This window comes from Apodemus sylvaticus, chromosome 4, assembly GCF_947179515.1.
Source record: "Apodemus sylvaticus chromosome 4, mApoSyl1.1, whole genome shotgun sequence".
Taxonomy (NCBI): domain Eukaryota; kingdom Metazoa; phylum Chordata; class Mammalia; order Rodentia; family Muridae; genus Apodemus; species Apodemus sylvaticus.
The window spans coordinates 6,261,446-6,281,853 of record NC_067475.1 but is presented as its reverse complement, the minus strand read 5'-3'; the positions used below and the strand labels follow the sequence as shown (position 1 = coordinate 6,281,853).

The 20,408-nt window shown below is 43.8% G+C and overlaps 1 protein-coding gene across 1 annotated transcript in view; it reads left to right on the top strand.

Moving 5' to 3' along the window:
- Positions 1-19,749, top strand: part of Slc44a5 (solute carrier family 44 member 5) — a 67,003-nt gene extending 47,254 nt beyond the window's left edge. The window contains exons 12-22 of the mRNA XM_052178817.1: positions 2,683-2,782; positions 5,537-5,629; positions 6,510-6,597; positions 6,798-7,060; positions 7,543-7,637; positions 9,648-9,751; positions 11,201-11,274; positions 12,286-12,356; positions 12,475-12,563; positions 13,825-13,909; positions 19,646-19,749. Coding sequence (XP_052034777.1) covers positions 2,683-2,782; positions 5,537-5,629; positions 6,510-6,597; positions 6,798-7,060; positions 7,543-7,637; positions 9,648-9,751; positions 11,201-11,274; positions 12,286-12,356; positions 12,475-12,563; positions 13,825-13,909; positions 19,646-19,749 — 1,166 coding nt within the window. The remainder of the gene's footprint in view (positions 1-2,682; positions 2,783-5,536; positions 5,630-6,509; positions 6,598-6,797; positions 7,061-7,542; positions 7,638-9,647; positions 9,752-11,200; positions 11,275-12,285; positions 12,357-12,474; positions 12,564-13,824; positions 13,910-19,645) is intronic.
- Positions 19,750-20,408: the final 659 nt, after the last annotated feature.

Below are 20,408 nucleotides of genomic sequence, written 5' to 3'. Positions count from 1 at the left end.
TGCCTCTTCATCTAAGAAACACTGGGCATTCAAGGGCAGGTGAGAATCTGCCCCGGAGTGACACCGTTATCACACTGCCTGTGACCAGGGTTTATCTGGAATGCCACTGCCCTGAGTCAGAGCAAAGGGGAGCACGGTTCCAGGATGGAGCGTTTTAAGCCAAGGGGCTGTCTTCTTTGTTCCCACGTCACATGCTATAAGCTCCATAGCACACGTGTCTCCACCACATTGTTCCATCCTGTCAGGTATATGCTCCAGAAAAACCCTGAAGCAAGTGGAGTAACAAATCTAAAAATAATGGTTTTTATCAGCCTTGGATTGTGATAAGCAATGGCACTTCTCGCTTTTTTTTTAATTTTTAATTTTTTGGTTTGTTTATAACTATTCAGTTAGCTATAGTGCCTGCTTTATATTAAATATGTTTCTGCTTTGTGCCCTATATACACTATATACAGAGTATATCTATTCAAAGGACAATCAAGTTTCTTTAATGTAGCTATTTTCATGCCATTGTATAAAATGTGTAAGTGTAATATAAAATATTCTTTGACAATGCAACTTTAGAATATAGAATCACCTTGATGTAATTTCATTTCCTTAGGTTTGTTCAAGGAAAACAATGTTTATATTATGTATATAGTGTATTACGTATAGTATATAAACAATGTTTATATACTATACATTGTTGACTCAAATTAAGTGTCTTATGAGTAAATTATGCCTATAAAAACAAATGTGTTGTTTAGAAAAAAAAAAGGCAAGAAAGCACAATGATTTATTGTCATGTTCCTACCACAACTTGGAATCTTGGAGCTAACTGATGTCTACAGACATGGTTCCTAGGATATCATGTAAACCCTGAATCATGGTGGTGGAACACCTTGGGGAGGCAGTGAGCCTCCATCACCAAGATCACTCAGCATGAACAAAACAGCTGTGTAGCTGGAAGAGAACCTTCGAGGTTGGGCTCATCGCTTCCCCAAGAGTTGTATCCTACATTCCAGGTCTGTTGCTAGCACACCACGTTTTCTCCATTTTAGGATCCCAAACTCTCTATGTCTTAACATTCCCAAACCCCACTGCATCTTATGGTCACTGGGTAGTTGTTTTAGAAATTAAGGATTTCTAAAACCCGATGTTGGTGACCTAAAGGTATGCATTAGAACTAGGGGGGAGGGGTGTACCAAGTGTGCTTGGCTTCAGGAATTTTTTAAGGCAGAGCTGGCCTCCAGTTCACCAGAAGGATCTGTTCTGGTTCACCCAATTCAGGGAGGCAGAAAGAGAGGCCCAAACTTTTCATCATTACTTGTATCCAGGAAAGTCTACAAATAGTATGAACATATGTGACCCAAGATGTCCTTGCTTTACAGCCTTCTTTACATAGAACATTTTATTCCTCAAGAATCATTTTCTTCAGTAACAGTAACTTTCAGCCTGTGTAGGTTATAAGTCCCAATCCCACACTAAACTGTAGAAAAATTTTACTTTTTATCCTCTGCCTCTGCTTCTCGAGTTCTGGTGGCCTATCCCCACTTTGCCCAGCGCTAGAGATCAAACCTGGAGTGTCAGGCATGCTGGGCACGAACTCTACCAACTGAGCTACGCCTCTTGGTCTAAGATGCTGCTCCCATGTCTCTTTGTATATACACCTTCATAATACTGTCTGTTGTGGAAAGGGTCACAGGATGAGCCAGACTCCACAGGCAGGGTGGTCACCTTAAGAACTCTCTTCTCTGATACTTCCTTATTTAACACCAAGGAAGGCCTTCTTTTCCAAAGACTCTGACTCCTGAGAAATGTTTCCCTGGGTGAAATGGAGCTGATTTGTGGGGTGACTCAAAACCCAACAAAAGCTCTGCTCTGTATTTTTGGTACTTTTTAGAGGGGTTGAAAGTAAGCTTCTCAGTCATTAAATGTCTTCCAACCAACAAAAGCCCAGGACCAGATGGGTTTGATGCAAAAGTCTATCAGACCTTCAAAGAAGGCCTAATACTGCAACAGAGAAACAGAAGGAACACTACCCAATTCATTCTATGAAGACACAGTTACGCTGCGTATTCTCCCTTGGAGATGGATCAGTTTCTGTCTAATCAGGAACCTGTCAAAATTTCCTTTCATAGAGGACTTCATAAGAGATTTTTTTCTACTTCTATCATGTTTAATATTCCAAATAGATTTTAAAAACTGGTTGAGTGTATATTACTTTTAGCTTCAGAAGATATCATGTATATTTAAGAGGCATTTAACTATTATAAATTATTTTGATGACAAAAAATGTCAATACTGAGTTGTATATTTTATTTTATTTTTTTAAAGATTTATTTATTTATTATATGTAAGTACACTGTCATTGTCTTCAGATACCAGAAGAGTGCATCAGATCTCATTACAGATGGTTGTGAGCCACCATGTGGTTGCTGGGATTTGAACTCTGAACCTCTGGAAGAGCAGTCAGTGCTCTTACCTGCTGAGCCATCTCTCCAGCCCCTGAGTTGTATATTTTAAAATAAATTTTATTAGTTTAATAATCAAAAAAGAAAGTGAGCTTCTCAGACTGGCATGGGAGGGGGCACTGTTTAAATTATGTAGTGTCAGAGCTAGCAGACATGAGCGGATAAACTCAGTCCTGGTTTTGCAGAAGATGCTTACTTCTGTGACTGACTGATGTCTTTTCCTGTTTAGTGATTGTCTTGTCTGCCATTGAAGTCATCATCATCATTGTGCTGATCTTCCTCAGGACCCGGATCCGAGTGGCCATTATCCTGCTGAAGGAAGGAAGCAAGTACGGGGTTCCAGTGCTTATAACAGATGTCAGGCGTGTTTGTGTGTGTGTGTGTGTGTGTGTGTGTGTGTGTGTGAGAGAGAGAGAGAGAGAGAGAGAGAGAGAGCTCAAAACAGATGTCAGAGGTGTGTGTGTGTGTGTGTGTGTGTGTGTGTGTATGTGAGAGAGAGAGAGAGAGAGAGAGAGAGAGAGAAAGAGAGAGAGCTCAAAACAGATGTCAGAGGTGTATGTGCATGTGTGTGTGTGTGTGTGCTCATAGCAGATGTCAGGTATGTGTGTCTGTGTGTGTGCGTGCACGCTCATAGCAGATGTCAGGCATGTGTGTGTGCTCAAAGCAGATGTCAGGTCAGGTGTGTATGTATGTGTGTGTGTGTGTGTGTGCTCAAAGCAGATGTCAGGTGTGTGTGTGTGTGTGTGTGTATATGTATGTGTGTGTGTGTGCTCATAGCAGATGTCAAGTGTGTGTGTATGCTCAAAGCAGATGTCAGGCATATGTGTGTATGTGTGTGTGTATGTGTGTGTGTGTGTGTATGCTCATAGCAGATGTCAGGCATGTGTGTCTGTGTGTATGAGCACATATGCATGTGCATGTGTTTGTGTGTGTGAGAGAGCACATATGTATGTGCATGTGTATGTGCACATGAGTGCATTTGTGTGTGTGCAATCATGTGAATGTGTGTTGATATGTGTGCATATGAATGTGTATGTGCATGTGTATGTGTGTGGATATGTGTGTATGTACACATGTGTGTGAATATTTGTGTGTGTGTGAATATATGTGTGCACATGAACATAGAGGCCAGAAGTTGGCATTGGATGTCTCACTTAAATTCTATTCACTTTAGCTTTTGGGACAGAACATCTCACTGAACGTGCACGTCACTGTTTCAGCTAGACTTCCAGGCTGGAGCTCCGGGAGCTTTCTGTCTTTCTGGTTCCTAGACCACAGTGCCAGCTAAGATAGACTCTGCATGGTCTGTGTAGACAAACATTTGAACATGCAGATAGATTCTGAATGGTCTGTGTACACATATGTGAACACGTGTATGTTTGCAGAATGTAAATAATGAAGAACTCTATGGAGCTGGCTGGAAGGTAGGTTTCATTTTTCTCAGGTGGCTCATGTGTTAATATTACTGATTGAGAGGAATCATCACAATTCCACAATATCAATTGTGTGCTATCCACTGTGTGTGCATGATGTGTTTTTCTAATGGACAAGGTACTGAGGCTTGAGGACCTGGCTATACATTCTGTATGTAAAACACATTATTCAGACACACTTAACACCCAGGGCCACTCTCACTTTAAAATGTTATGAAAAAACTGTCTTTTATAAAATTCGATAATACCTATAGTTTGAAAACTATTCCAAAAGGTCACTTGAGAGTAACCTGTGCAGGCGGTGTTTGAATGAGGAGCAGGGAAAACACCCCAGGGAAGCCAACAGACCCTCTGCATGGAACAGTAGAGACAGTTGTCAACTACCAAGAACCAAATGATGTTTAATTGTATTTAAGGACTATTTTAACAAAATTGCCATATTATTATAATAAGAGTGCCACCTGAAGCCAGTGGTTTAAACAGTTAACAAGCTGTTGGATACCCCCCCCCCACTTACAATAAATGAGGCCCTGTCATTATCCTCTGAAACTACTGATTTTCTGGATTTATTTTTAAATAGCATGTTATTGTGTAGTTTACTATAACTCAACTCACGTCTTACAACCTTAAGTGTCTGTGTGTGTGTGTGTGTGTGTTTAAAGATTAAAGGGCTAGTATCACTGTGACGGGCTAATGGATTGGGGGGGGGTGTAAGAGGTGGAATAAATGGGCCAGAGTTCAAAGTAAACTTTGGACACTTAGCAACTTAAATTCGGACTGTGCAGGAAAGGACAGACGCACTGCTCAGTGAGACAAGCCAGCATGGGTACATATGTTAGTGCGTTTCATGTAGGGATGTCCTTACTACTTATCCTTGGCAATACCAAACGTGTGTGTGTGTGTGTGTGTGTGTGTGTGTGTGTTTGATCTGGAGACATTGATGCAGCACCACTTAAGAGCTGCCAGTGACAACTAGCTAGGACTGGGTTGCAAATTGTCCCTTGGGGAAATGACAAAAGAGGAAAATGGTACTTAAAGGTGTTTGTAAAATGTAAAAGTGATTAAAGTAATAACATAACACAACCCTCTCTTCCCCGGGTATTAGTGAGTGTGGGATGCCAAAGGGCAGAGGAGAAAGACCAAGTTGATCTTTTGTTAAGACAGAGTGAACCACACCGTGGAAAAGTAGCCCTGTACTCAGTGTCTGCAGCAGAGACTGATCCTGGGTTTTGACCACCATACAGAATCAGGAAAGGAACCTTACACTTTAACAGAAGGTCCACCAGGTCTTCTCTCACTTTAGGAAGCTAAGAAACTAAGCAGGGGAAGAAATTACAGAACTGTGGTCTGTCAAAACCTTAGGTCAATCAAAGGGGGAAGGGAAATAAGGAATCTTGTGTGGGAGGCAAACACGGCCCTGGAAAGCACCCAAGTTACCTTAAAATGAGTGAATTAATGTTCGAATGTCAAAGCCAGCTCAGAGCTTGCAACCATGGCAATTGGAGAAAACCATCATTGTCTACAACTGCTATCACCAAACTCCAAGCTAAGGCTTGCTTCTGGTTCTTAACGGATAAACATTTAATTGTCAAGGAAGTGCAGACCTGAGCCAGGTTCCTTTCCAACATTCGATTGTTCTTTTCATTTCAGAGCCATTGGCTACCTTCCCAGTGCGTTAGTCTACCCAGTGCTAACCTTCATCTTGCTATCAATCTGCATTTCCTACTGGGCTGTGACAGCCGTGTATCCTTTGGCAATGGGCTTCTCTTATTAATTGTTTTAAGTTGGTGTACAAAATAGATTTCATTATGACATACCTACATATATGCACACATGCACACATATACATACATGCGCACACATGCACACATGTATGTATGCACAAATGCACACACACATATGATTTCCCTTCCCTCTCGCTCTGCCCTCTCTGATAACTGGTTTCTGGGTCCCTCAAGTCTACCTTGCTGCTCAGGAGCAGATGCTCATCTTGGGGTTTTTAATTCTTGTGAAGATGAGAAACAATCTAAAGAAGTAACTAGATTATGTTTCATCCCTTCTGAACTGTCAATAAAATTTAATGTCCCACTAAAGGGGTCACAGAGATCTGTTCTATTCTGATGGACCATCATCTTGGCAAAAAGCTAAGAAGTATCCTGTATAACTCTGTATAACTATATAACTCCATTATTCTGTGTAACTATATAACTTTACATATGTTTATAGCTATATATAACTATATAACTCTCTGTAATTATATAACTATAACTCTATAACTATATATAGCTATAGAACTGTAACTATATACCTCTATATAACTATATAACTTTACATATACCTCTGGGGAACTATATAGCTCTACATAACTCTATAATTCTATAGGTCTGTGTAGCTTTTTAACTCTGCATAACTATTTAACTGTAAATAGTTCTGTATGACTCAGGGCCTGCTCAGTGCAGCTGGCCCATGATATCAGCCTCCTAGGAGGGTAATTCTTAGAAAATGGGAAGAAACGACTTTTAAAGCTCATTTCTCTACAGGCTGTAGATTACCTTTATCCTTTTCTTGTTTGCTTAGTTTCAATTTAATGATAAATAGCTTGTCCTTAATCAAGTTTGTTCAGTTTCTTGGCTACATCAGGGGTACCAATATTCAAAGTTATGGTTCCAGAGGGGAAATGTATTTATGAAGATGAAACTTGTGACCCAGAGGTGAGTAAGAGACTCCTGGTCCAGGTCTTTCCAGAAGCTCATTAAAGAGTTCTATGAATTATAGAACATGAATGAACATCTCATGGAAGTGACAACCAAAAGTCATGGGGGGGGGGGAGACAGAATATGCAATTGGAGGCCATGAGAAAAGATAAGAACTGCATTTAATATCATATTTTCCTTTTTACTTCTGAGCGCAGATTTTCCCTAGTACTAACATTCCCAGAGACTGCCCTGGCGCATCGTGTAACTTTGCTTTCTACGGTGGAAGGAGCTTGTACCACAGTTACATCCTGACCTTCCAGATCTACAACCTCTTTGCCTTCCTTTGGCTTATAAACTTTGTCATTGCGTTGGGTCAGTGTGCCCTTGCTGGTGCCTTTGCTTCCTATTACTGGGCCATGAGAAAACCCGAAGACATCCCGCGATACCCACTCTTCACTGCGTTCGGACGAGCCGTACGGTAAGCTCCGAGCTGCGCATTGCGCCCCTTTCCTCCGTTACAGTTTGTGCTCTTGTATTCCTTCTTGGCTGGTGAATTCAACTGACAAAATACTAATGACTTGAAAATATTATTTGAGATTCTCGTGGATGCTGCGTGCCTTCTCTGGTTATAGCCATAGCTTTTCAATCCCTTGCCCGAGTCACTGTCCTAAATCCCATAGTTCCTGGAGACAGGAGATAGAGTTGGAAGACAAAGGAATTAACTTATGTCACTATTACAGTAAAGTCCTCTTTTAGGAGAACAGATTACGGGCTACATGGAAAGGCACTGGGTTTCAAACCTTCTGTGGAGGCCTCTATCAATTTGAAAGAGATTATAAAAATGCCTTCCTGTCCGCTGATCCACTTTCCCTGTTCAAGAGGCCCCCCTGCCCTCCGCCCCCTCCCCCGCGGGCATGCAGAACGACACCTTGCCTTCCATCCTGTTTTCTCTTCGCCTAGATACCACACGGGGTCTCTGGCCTTTGGATCTTTGATCCTTGCATCCGTTCAGATGTTTAAAGTGATCGTAGAATACCTGGACAGGCGACTTAAAAGTAAGCTCCCGGGATTGACCGTAGACTTCTGTGATGAGAATGGGACAGGGTGGGCACACGGAGACCCGAAGATTGATGTGGGTCAGGGTGGAAAGGACTGGAGTGGTAGGGATTTGAATGTGTTTTGAAACACAGCCCAGGAGGACTCGCCAGGGACAAGAGGATGGTGGGAAAGGTGGGGAAGGAAGACGGTATCTGGTGTCCTCATGATTGACCTTATGGAGGCCAGGAGAAGCACATTTCAAGAAGGGATTATGTTAAGATGTCTTAACATATTACTGCAGAGGAGTATGGTAGAATCTTAGGGTAGCAGTTGCATGTCTAGAGCTCAGGCCAGGTCAGACATCACAAGCTGTACATGCCTTCATACATGCTATATGCAGTCTACAGACACACGGGCTCCGCTCACACTGCATTGTAAAAGATGACCAAATGGAAACAAAGTTGGAGGACTCACATTTCCTGATTGAATTTCTTGATTTAAGACAAAATGGTAGCCATCAAAATGGGGTGGTTTGGGGATAGACTACTGAGAATAGTATGTGGGCCCTGTGCCTCAACTCTAACATTTCAAACTGACGGGAAAGATGACTCAGCTTCACAGTGATGTGAAAAGTGGAATGCCCAAATGCAAATGTGTGAAGTAAATACAAAATCAACCCAGAGCACATCAAAGATCTAAACATAAGGGGAAATGCTATAATATTTCTCGGGGAAAAAATTAAAACCGTGAAAAGAAATCTGCATGCCATCGGACTTGATGGCAATTTCTTGATTTTTCACACCAAAAAAAAAAACAAAGAAAGGAAAAGTAAATTGGACGTCATGAAAATTGAAAACACTTGTGCATCAAAGGAACAGCAGAGTAAAGAGACAGCCCACATAGTGGAGGGAAATAGTGTCAAATAATATGCCAGATAACGGACTCGTGTCCAGAACACACACGGAGCTCCTTCCACTCAATGGCAAACAATAAAAGTTCAAAGATGGCCTGAAGAGTTGAGAAGAGCTCTTGCACAGACCAGGATGGTCGTCAAGGGCGGGAAAGATGCAGTATCATTAGACAGGGACGCGCAAACTAGAACCACATTGTGATGGCGCCTCACATCCATTAGGATGGCCATGGAAACAACCACTAAAAACAAGGCCCGGGAGAGTGCGGGTTGTTGGGAAATTGGATCCTTTGATAGGAATGCTTCCTGGCATAGCCACTGTGGGAACAGCAGCAGTTTCTGAAAGGCTAAAATATAATTCATACTGACCCAGAAAGTCTACTTCTACCTTGTGCCCCACTCCACCCACCCTCATGCCAACCATCCATTTGCCATGGCCAAGGGTGTGAGCCACCCACATGAGCATTAATAGTGGACAGATCGAGGTGGGCATGATGGGCCTGCAGCAGAATGTTAGTGTCACCCACAAATCCAGGGTGCATGATGTGCCTGCATGTGATGCTAAGTGATAAAAAAGATCCTCCCTGTATTGTTCTGTTCAGGATTTCTAGTAGAGACAGCCCCACATCACCATGTAAAATATGAGCTGGGGATGGAGGATGAGTGAGAGGAGAATGAGGAAGGATGAATTTTTTTAATTGATTATTGATTACTGTTTGATAAGAACTTCTGAAAATGGATAGTGAAATGATTTTACAACATCATAAATGTGTTTAAAGCCACAGAACTGTATACTGAAGGATGATTAAAATGTCAATTAGGTGCACATCACAATAAAAAAAAAAGCCACCTTAAATCCTATTTTCAGTGTCATTACTTTGAGTCTGAAGGCTGACATCAGTGATGGACTTACAAGCCCTCCCTCCCTCCCTCCCTCCTTCCCTCCCTCTCTCCCTCCCTCCTTTCCTCCCTCCCTCCCTCTCCCTTCCTCCCTCCCTCCCTCCCTCCCTCCCTTCCTCCCTCCCTCCCTCCCTCCCTCCCTCCCTCCCTTCCTCCCTCCCTCCCTCCCTTTCTCCCTCCCTCCCTCCCTTCCTCCCTCCTTTCCTCCCTCCCACAGAAGCTCAGAACAGTGCCGCCCAGTTCCTGCACTGCTGCCTACGGTGCTGTTTCTGGTGTTTGGAAAAGATGGTGAAGTTTTTAAACAGAAATGCGTACATCATGGTAAGTAGGCCACTGCTTATTTATGATGATGATGCTTCGCAAGCCGACCCCATGTCCACCCTGTTGCCTGGAGAGCAGGACCGTATCACGTGGTTGACTCTGATATGTGGGTGTACAACTCCCAGACATCAATCAGGCTATACTTTTCTTGAGATAGTATTACATTTGAGGGGAAATATTTGTGTTGAAATTTAGGAAGTGTGCTAGAGGGCCAGAAAGATGGCTCTGGTAAAGGTGCTTCCTGCCAAACCCAGCAAGCCAAGGCAGCCCTGGCTCCCACACAGTGGAAGGAAAGAGTCAGATCCTGCGAGTTGTTCTCTGACTTCCATAGGCTTGCTGTAGAGTGAGTGCGCACGCTCACACACACACATACACACACACACCTAAACATGTACACACACACATGTACACACATGAACATACACATGCATGCCCATGCACATACACAAACACAAACACATGTTATTATTGATATTTTTATTACTATTATTATTATTAATTTTGGTTTTTTGAGACAGTTTTCCCATATAGTCCTAACTGTCCTAGAACTCGATATTTAGACCAGACTGGCCTAGAACTCACAGAGATCTTCCTTCCTTTGCCTTTAAATGCTGGAATAAAAGGCATGTGTCACCGCTGCCTGGCAATGTAATGAGTTTTTAAATAATAAAAGTAAAACCATGGGAGATTGACGTGTGTCTGATAACTATGTAAGAGGAAAGCTGTTGTCCCTGGTTCCCTCAGAGAAGAAAATGCCTTTCTAATAGGGAGATTTACATAATTTAAGGAAGAAATTAATCATTTTAATGAACTTTGTGTTAAGGAGGAGTGAGTGGTGGAAATGCTGGGCCAATCTCTACCTCATTTCCCGAGAGAATGTGGATGCCTCTAAAGAATTTCTTTCATTTACATAGTAGACAGAGAAAACAATTCTCTCAAAATGTAGAAGCTGCAGTATTCCAAAGCGTATTTATCATCACAGTGGGGTGGGGCTGGAAATGAGGTGTGTGTAGTCATGGACAGAAAATCCAATTAATCCATCTGCAATGACAGTGCTGAGACTTTTAATTAGTAACTCCTCATAGTTGAAGGGATTGTATTTCCTTAGGAGTAATATTTTTGTGATGACAATATTCAAACCTCTTAATACGTACTACAGCCAAATGTTTCAAAGATAGAACCCCCTATCTGAGACTTGACGAAAAGTCCACCGTACATACAGCGCTTGACGATCCTCTCACTGTCCATGAGTCTGCGAGTTCTGTGGGATCGAGATCAGAGAGATCCTGGGCATCCCACAAACTCACAGATCGGAAAAGTAAAGTTATTAATGTGGAAGGCAGCAATGAATGTGCACGTTCCCCAGTGCCGGGTGGCCCTGGGTGGCCCTGGGTGGCCCGTGTGTCGTTAGTCTATGCTACTAACAGGAGCCTCACTCACCTTCTTTAGATTGCATTATATGGCAAAAACTTCTGCGAGTCAACAAGAGATGCCTTCTATCTGCTCATGAGAAACATTCTGAAGTAAGTAATCAGGCTAAGACAACGCAGACAGTCTGGTGGGAGGGGCATGAGATTGTTGCTTGTAGTTATCCAGGCTGTTTCTAGCCTTATCGTCCACGGCTGTTACCTGTTTTAGTTTGGTAGATTTTAGTCAACATTCATTTTTTTCATATCTTAGATTACAGCTCCTCTCATCTACACAGGTGACTACATATTTAATCTTATTGAGTCTTTTGCTCGGGAAGGTCTCCAGACGACCTACATTAGCGGTTTCTTGGTACCCATTTTCTCTCTCAAAATGGCTGGGAAATTGGCATGCAGAATCAGAGAACAGATTCACAGCCTCAGATCCAAGCTCCCTCTGTTAGTCCTGCTGGCTGAGAACAAGGACCATTACCCAAGTTCTTTGGTCAAATTAAGCAAGCTTTATTTTTTGTCTGACAGGACTATTTCCCTAAAGTGGGGGTTGAAAATACAGCATTGAACATAGGAGAGGGGAAGGTTTATGTAGTCCAAAAAGACTGTGAAACTAGGTAGGTGGTTTTCCGGGTTTGGGGGTTTCTGGAGGACTCTGGGTTATGTAAGCACTTGGTCAAACATTTCAAAACCATTTGACGGAGCATCCTATCTTTTCAGGGTACACACAAGGTGTGAGTCAAATTCCATACGGTGGCGAGCATGTCCAGTTCAAGAAACATAGGCACATTTTGCAGCAAACAGAAATGAACTTGTTCTGGCCTTTTAACAAAATGGCTTCCATCCTTAAGATGGAGTCAGGGTGGTCTATTACCGCAGAGTCATGGGTCAGCTGTCCATGGTCCTGGTCCTACAGTGCTCTTGTCTGTGGTCTCATTAGAAACAGTGACCTCATGGCCGGCTTCCACATTCATGTCTTGTATTTTATAATCGTCAGCTAGAATATCAACAAATACACAGCAGAGTGAACCCATGAGTCCCCGCCTCCTACAGACTCCGAGCACTGAGTGTGTTCAAACACTGACCTATACTTTCTTGTCTCCCCCTGATGCTCAGAGTCGCAGTCACAGATGAAGTCACATATTTTGTATTACTCCTGGGGAAAATCCTGGTTTCTGGGATTGTAGGTAAGTAGTGTTACCAGGATGGATAGAAAGCTATGGAGAGTTTGGACACTACTCTGCTACAACAATCTCCACAGCCTTTTTCAGCGTGTGACTCCCATGTTCTGTTCTTTCTACATAGGTGCCTTGGCCTTCCTACTCTTCACAGAAAGACTACAATTAATTGTAGAGGGACCAACAACTTTAAATTACTACTGGGTCCCCTTCCTGGTAAGAACCGGTGACTTAGTCACAAAATCAACAAAGGGTGATTGATTGGCTCTGGCAATAGAAATGTATTCCTCCAATTTTGAAAGGCTGAGAGGTGCGAGCTGGGCTTCCTCACAGATGTGCTGGAGAGGAAGAGGGCAGACCAAGTCTCTTGGTAGCAGGCACTGATCCCTATATAAAGGTATCCCCATTGTGGCCTCTCTGCTTCCCAAACCCCTTCTCTTCAGTTCTGTTACATTGAGAATTGAGACTTTAATGTAAGTATTGGGGAAGCAGTTCAGTCTACGGAAGCTTAGCATCACTGATGCCATGATCATTAGAGACGGAAAGGTAAGAAAAAATAATAGTAAGATAGTATATTTTTAAAAAAATAATAGTAAAATAGTATAATAGAAAAAATAAATAGTAATAGTGGTGGGCATTATTTTTCTTAATCTGTGCCCCTGGCCTCAGGATTCGGATGCTGGGTTCCTTGGAAGGGACTACTCTGTTGGTAAGGTTGCATGTAGAAAGTTTACTGGGTGCTTTCTCATGAGATTCAGTTGTAAGGAAGTAAGGAAAGCTAGCAGGACAGCAGAAGCTGGCTCACAATGCACAATGCTGTCCCAGATAAGATGACAAGACCTTCTGGAAAAGAAGCTCACCTTGTGAATCATGTCAGCAGATCTTAGCCAGGAGCCAGGGCCCAAGATGGGGCTCTAACGTGGGTGGCGTGGTTCCCCGGCAGGGAGGGGGTGCCTATGCAGAGAGATATCTTCTTCTCTGTAGCCAACGCTCCAGACCCCTGGGGATGACTGCATAGACAGCTGGGGAGAGCTGGGGAGAGTCCTGCTGGATCGATCTGCTACCAGCTCTCCTCATCCGTGTAACATAAATGCTTCTCTTCCCCCATGCCAGAGCAGAGACACAGGCAGGTTGAGTAACTTTGAGGACCCAGGTGGTGCGTGATTTAACCCTTTAGACTCTATTGCCTGATTTTGGGATCTGAAAGCTAAGATCCTTTGGGTAGATACTAGCATCCTTGGTAAGAGGTAGTCATGGGAGCAAGAACATTTGTTTAAAAAAAGAAAACAACAAAAAACCAAAACAAAACAAAAACCACCTCAGGACAGCATGCTGTCATACAACCAATGGTGTCTTATTGCAGATGTTTTCAGCAGAGCCCTCCAGTACTTCCGTACCCCACCCTGCATTTACAGTTGCAGTATTGCTGCTCCGAGTCAGGTCGGTGAAGTTACCTCTCTTCTCTGTCGGTTCACAGACTCTTGTGTTTGGATCTTACCTGATTGCACATGGGTTCTTCAGCGTCTATTCAATGTGTGTTGAAACCATTTTCATCTGCTTCTGTAAGTATCCAGTGCGTACGTTTGAAAGAAGAGAAAGTAAAAATCCAGCTGCCTGCCTGGCTTGGTGATTTACTGTTACCTAGCTTCAAGTGCAGAGTAGCATCTATTTGGAAGGAGACATTACTTTGTAGATGCTCTTTAGTTTAGTTTTGTTTTGAGGAGGGGGAGAGAGAAGGGGAGGAGGGAGAGAGAGAGGGAGGGAGAGGGAGAGGGAAAAGAGGAAGGAGGGGATGGGAGAAAAGGAGGGAAGGGGAGAAGTGGGAAGGAGAGGAGGGAAGGGGAGGGAAAGGTAGAGGGAGAGAAGGAGGGAGGGGAAGGGAGAGAAGGAGGGAGGGGAAAGGGAAAGAGGAGGAAGAGGAGGGAGGGGAGGGGGAAGGAAGGGGAGGGGACAGGAGAGGAATGGGAAAGGGATAATGGCAGTCCTAGAGATTGTACTTAGGCCCTTGCCTATGCGCACACTACCACTGACCCCTAAGCCCTATCCCTGAATTGGCTGTAGGAATCCAGTGAGATCTCTTACATATAGACTCTGGTAAAGTCAGGAAGCAAAGGTTTCAAAGAGACATGGGGTCACTGCAGCTAATGAGCCATGGCGAGGCCCCTGGTTAGGAGTGTGCACAGAACACGTGTGTACCTGATTAGGAGTGTGCACAGAACATGTGTGTACCTGATTAGGAGTGTGCACAGAACATGTGTGTACCTGATTAGGAGTGTGCACAGAACATGTGTGTACCTGGTTAGGAGTGTGCACAGAACACGTGTGTACCTGATTAGGAGTGTGCACAGAACACGTGTGTACCTGATTAGGAGTGTGCACAGAACATGTGTGTACCTGATTAGGAGTGTGCACAGAACATGTGTGTACCTGATTAGGAGTGTGCACAGAACATGTGTGTACCTGATTAGGAGTGTGCACAGAACATGTGTGTACCTGATTAGGAGTGTGCACAGAACATGTGTGTACCTGATTAGGAGTGTGCACAGAACATGTGTGTACCTGATTAGGAGTGTGCACAGAACACATGTGTACCTGATTAGGAGTGTGCACAGAACACGTGTGTACCTACACAAAGACTCGGCATTAAGAGCTTTCTCTGGAGCACCCTATCCCTAGATCATGCCCTGGAGAATGGATGCTTTCCAGTAACCCATGACCTAGAACAGCCCAGGGAGCCTGCCTTACCAAAAGTGTCTCCTCTCCAAGTATCCCTGACAAACCTGGAGGAGGCGGGATCAGCATAGGAGAGAACAGAGCCCAGTCCATGCTGGCGCTGAGACCATGTCTCTAGCACATGGGTCTTCAGAGAGACAGGGCTACTTGCCGCTTCCATTACTTCCTGAGAAAGTCCCTTGTGGAAGAATAGCGGCTCCGTGGCCGGTCAGGGAGGAAGATGATTGCTGAATGGAAAAATCTAGAAAATAGCTTCATCTGATTTTTCCCCTAAGCATTTTAAAAATCAATTTTCAATAAACAGACAAAGAAATCTGGAAACTTTACACATTAGATAGAACTTTGCCTGGGTTCTCTGTTTTGTTTTTATTATTTTTTTTAAATGGAGAAAGAAAAACCAGAAAAGCTGGTTCACCTGGTAAATGTACTTGCTGCCAAGTTTGATGACCTGAGTTCGAGACCCACGATGGTAGGAAAGAACTGAGCCCTGCAGTCAACCCCTCACCCTCGGACATGAATTGTGTCCCATGCATTCATGCATGCACACACACAGAAATAAGTGAATGTAATTAAAATACTAAAGAAAAGCAGAAAAGAAAGGGGCTGGATTGACGTTTCCAAGGTTAAAAGCACACATTCTTGCAGAAGACTGGAGTTAGATTTTTAGTGACTCCAAGATCCTATGTTGGGTGATTTATACCTTCTTAGAAGTGCATCTCCAGGGGGACCAGACACTGTGGCCTCTGAACAGATGCCCTCATCACACACACACACACACACACACACACACCAATAAAATAAAACGATTGTAATGACTTTAGGATTAAGGAAAGTGCTGTCCACATTAAGCAGGAAGATCTGAGTTCCGTCTCCAGAACCAATGTAAAAAGTGGGGCATGCTTGCAGTCCCTGCGCTGGGAGGCGGGAGGGCGGATTCCTGGGCCGCACTGGTCAGCCTGTTTGGCTTAATTGGCAAGGTCGCACTCAGGCCCATGAACAACCTCATATCAAACAGCAAGGTGGACAGACAGCGCCTGAGGAATGATGCCTGAGTTTGGCCTCTCATTTCCATGTGAATGCACATATGTGCATATGTACACACACACACACACAAGCATGCTCCACAAATAGGTAAGTAAATAGGTAAAACAGTTTAGCCTTTGGCCCCAGTGCTGGGAAGGTCAAAACTAGAAGACAGTGGGTCCAAGGCCAGGCTGGGCTAGACAGCAAGACCTTACCTGAAGATTTAAAAGGCTTGAAATGTGGGATTAAATCTTTGTTTTACAGTTTTCATGGAGTTAGTGATATGTGGCAATTTGTTACTTTCCGAAATGAACAGTCATAGAGATGAAAAGCAGCATGTTAGAAACCCCCAGGAAAAGCTTCCTTGTGGTAGTTTTGGAAATAAAGCTCCCAGGGCTCGTGGAGTGGTGTGTGTGTGTGTGTGTGTGTGTGTGTGTGTGTGTGTGTGTGGAGTATGAGGTGTGTGTGGTGTGGAGTATGAGGTGTGTGTGTGTGTGTGTGTGGAGTGTGAGGTGTGTGCGTAGAGTGTAAGGTGTGTGTGTGTGTGGAGTATGAGGTGTGTGTGTGTATGTGGAGTGTGAGGTGTGTGCATAGAGTGTAAGGTGTGTGTGTGTGTGTGTGTGTGGAGTGTGAGGTGTGTGTGGAGTGTGAGGTGTGTGTGTGTGTGGAGTGTGAGGTGTGTGTGCGTGTGCATGGAATATGAGGTGTGTGCGTGGAGTGTGAGGTGTGTGTGTGTGTGGAGTGTGAGGTGTGTGTGTGTGGAGTGTGAGGTGTGTGTGTGGTGTGGAGTGTGAGGTGTGTGTGTGTGGAGTGTAAGGTGTGTATGTGTGTGTGTGTGTGTGTGTGTGTGGAGTGTGAGGTGTATGTGTGTGGAGTGTGAGGTGTGTGTGGTGTGGAATCTGAGGTGTGTGTGTGTGGAGTGTGAGGTGTGTGTGTGGAGTGTGATGTGTGTGTGTGTGTGTGTGTGTGTAGAGTGTGAGGTGTATGTGTGTGTGTGTGTGTGTGTAGTGTGAGGTGTGTGTGTGTCGTGGGGTGGGGTGGGCTCTTCTCCCGGTTAGAGACCAGTGCCCACCTTCTCCATCACCATCATTGCACGGTTGCCTTATGTATGACACGCTAACACTGGTTTTTCTGGTTTCTCCCTGTTCAACTATTCAATCTGTAAAATCCCGGGCATGTCTCTCTGCCATTGTTACTAACTGCCTTGGCTACTAACACACAGGTGAAGACCTGGAGAGGAACGATGGATCTGCAGAGAAACCATACTTTGTAACACCCAGTCTGCACAGAATTCTGACCAAGAAGCGTCCAGCCCCCCAGAGATAGAGTGGACAAGCTCCCAGCAGGAATTCTGTGAATTAGGTTGACTGCAATACGAAAATGTTGCTTTAGAGCAGGGTACAAGTGTTTCTGCTGTTTCTGAAAAGCCGTCCTTGGGGCCGTCTGAGGGACCGGGCATTTGACAGTGGCCTAGTTTACTTTACAGACTGGTCCCAAGCGCAAACACCTGTAGCTGACCATGGTTTAATAACTTTTATAACTTTGCTAGCCTTTCTTTTTTTATAAGTGTATGTTTGTAAAGGGTATTCAGGCAGTTTTTTACAACACTATCAATGTGTAATCGATTAGCCATAAAAATATTGAGTTGTAGTTGACCATCATATGGTATTGAATTTGTAATTATGCTGCTCTGGTCACAGTTACTGTTGAAGCTGGTGAACAGCTCTCTGAAACTGTGATTCAACGTGTGTTCCTGGTTTCCTGGAAAGCATATGTCAAGTGGGCGAGTTAGCCTGTGACAAGCTGTAGATGGGCAGGCAGGTCCCGTGGGCTCGGCACTAACCCTGCTGAGGTGACACGAGCCTGCAGCCTTGTCTCTCCGTTTGAGTGAAATGAGGCTCATACTTGGGTGACATTGGAGGTTGGGGATAGCCTCTCCACTGCTGTGAACCTCTGGCCACCCGAGGGTATCCAAACAGAGCAGAAATGGCTACCTCCCTCATCTCTTGCCTCCTGAGTTTCCTGACACAGCCATGTAGGAGGCCTGTGGACTCTTCCTTTTCAAGGGGACACCCATGCATAAGGTCAAAGTTCAACTTTCAGTGAGGAAACAAAGCAGATGAGTCTGCTCAGACGAGGGGCCTCCTATCAGGCACCAGGTCTGGTGCTCCCCTGTTTCAGGCACCAGGTCTGGTGCTCCCCTGGGATATGTATGTTTCAGATCAAGACCTCCACCATCACCACAGCTCCAGGACTGAGAATGGCAGCTGGATTGTTGTGGCCATGCCTACATTTCACATGGTGCAGAAAAGTGTGAATTGGACCCACACACATTGCATGCCTTTTCCTGTGTGTAGAAATGGGCCACCTGGCTAAGTATAAAAGAGCCCTCCTCAGAGCACAGGATTGACTGGTGCTCTGTTGGTTTTGACACTAAACTCACGTCAGATTGTCTATATATTAATAATGTAATGTGTGGCTATCAATACGGCCCACACATTTGAGAGTCAGAAATATATCCTTGTGTTATAAGTCATTTTAAATGCTAATTTACTTATTCTGGAGTGTGTGAGCCTAGATTTAGAATGGTTGTATGGCATCTTCCTACATAGAGCCAATAATTCCAGAAGGGTTTTCAAGTACTGGTCCACAAGAGAGTCACTAGCTTATTCTTGGCTTGCTTTATTGAGATTATCAGTCCCAAATGTTGCCTGTCACTTTTTCCTTGATAACAGAGAAAAGCAATCACTTATCTATTTTTCTTGCATTTTAGTACAAGTACAAAATTTATTTACAACCATGCAAGGACCTCAACAAAATCCTGTGACAATGGTGACTTATAGTGAGCCTGTGGCTGCAGGTGTCCACCTAACCAACGAGTTTATGTTAGGATGTGGACCACTCTCTGGACCATGATAAAAACCCTCTAGTTGGTTCAGATAGACGCAAAAATTGTGAGGTTGGCTATAGATCAGATGTAAGATATTAGCTGTCTGTTTGCTGTGTTATGGTATATTCCCACTCAGAAAAAAATAGTCTCTGTTTGTTACTTCTGTAATTAAAATGCATAGAGTAAAAATGAATGTTGTTTTCGAGAAGAATTTTAGAAGCCATTTTTCTTACACAGCAATTAAAGTTTTGAAACACAGAGCAATATTTCCAGAACTGTTTATGGAAAGATTTGAGATCACACACAAAGATCTCTTTGTTGAGGCTTTACAATCTAAATTGCCATTGATGAAACAAAGGCAATTTGGAAATAGATATTGTAATTTAGAAAGTGAATTTGGATGGGAGTAAATGCTATTTCCTCAGTCGTTCTATGGAAATGCTTGAACTGTCGCCAGAACTGACCTGGGACACAGAAAGAAATGATATCTTATTGATGTAATAATAAGGGCTGATTGTTTTCTCATAGCTGTTTACAATGCTGTCTAAACGAGCGATGTTTGGCGTTGCTGTGCAGCGGGTGGGCAGCAGGTGGCGATGTTGCTCCTCCCACCGCTTCACTGCTCTATTGACTTTGCCCTCCTCCCTCCTAGTGGAAGACCTAGAAAGAAACCAAGGCTCTCCTTCAAGACCCTATTTCATGACTCCGACTCTAATGAACATTTTGCTGGAGCCAGGCAAGATCAAGAAGCAGTAGGAGAGCCAGCTGGGCATCCTACCGCCTGTGTCGCCTCCCACACTGAATCTATCCAACACACCTTCCCTAGTGCTTTGGTTGGGGACATTTGTATCCCGGCCTTGGCCGGCTTGTGTTTGTTTGTATACCAAAGCCCACACACTGTAGCCTGTGAAGCCATCAGAAGTCGCAAGGGAATTGTTAATTACATGTAACATTTTTATACTAAGAGCTTTTGTTTTGTAATTTATTATTATTATTTGTTTTTTACGTAGTGTGACTTAGATGTTTTGAAAAAATATATTGAATACAGTCATAATCTTTTTAATAGTAACTCGGTGAGGGATACATGATTTAAATTGATAGCTCCTAGTATATTTTTAAAGACGACAACTAAAAGACTTCTGTAGGGAAAATTGGTAATTAAAGCAAGATCAATGTTTTTTAAGCCCCCACCCCCTCCAGTTTGACAGTCAACAGGTTAAGCGGACCACCCGCTTTGGTCTTTGCCTCAGTAGAGAATGTATCCCGAGAGAGCGGCCAGCCAGCCAGTCATCCAGCCCTTACCACTCAATTCTCTCAGTGCCTTCCTGGCTGGTCAGTACTTCCGGGATCTTGTGGGCAAGCGTACAGACCTCATTTGAAAGAAATTAAACTTTAAACCCTGCAATGTTGAGTGA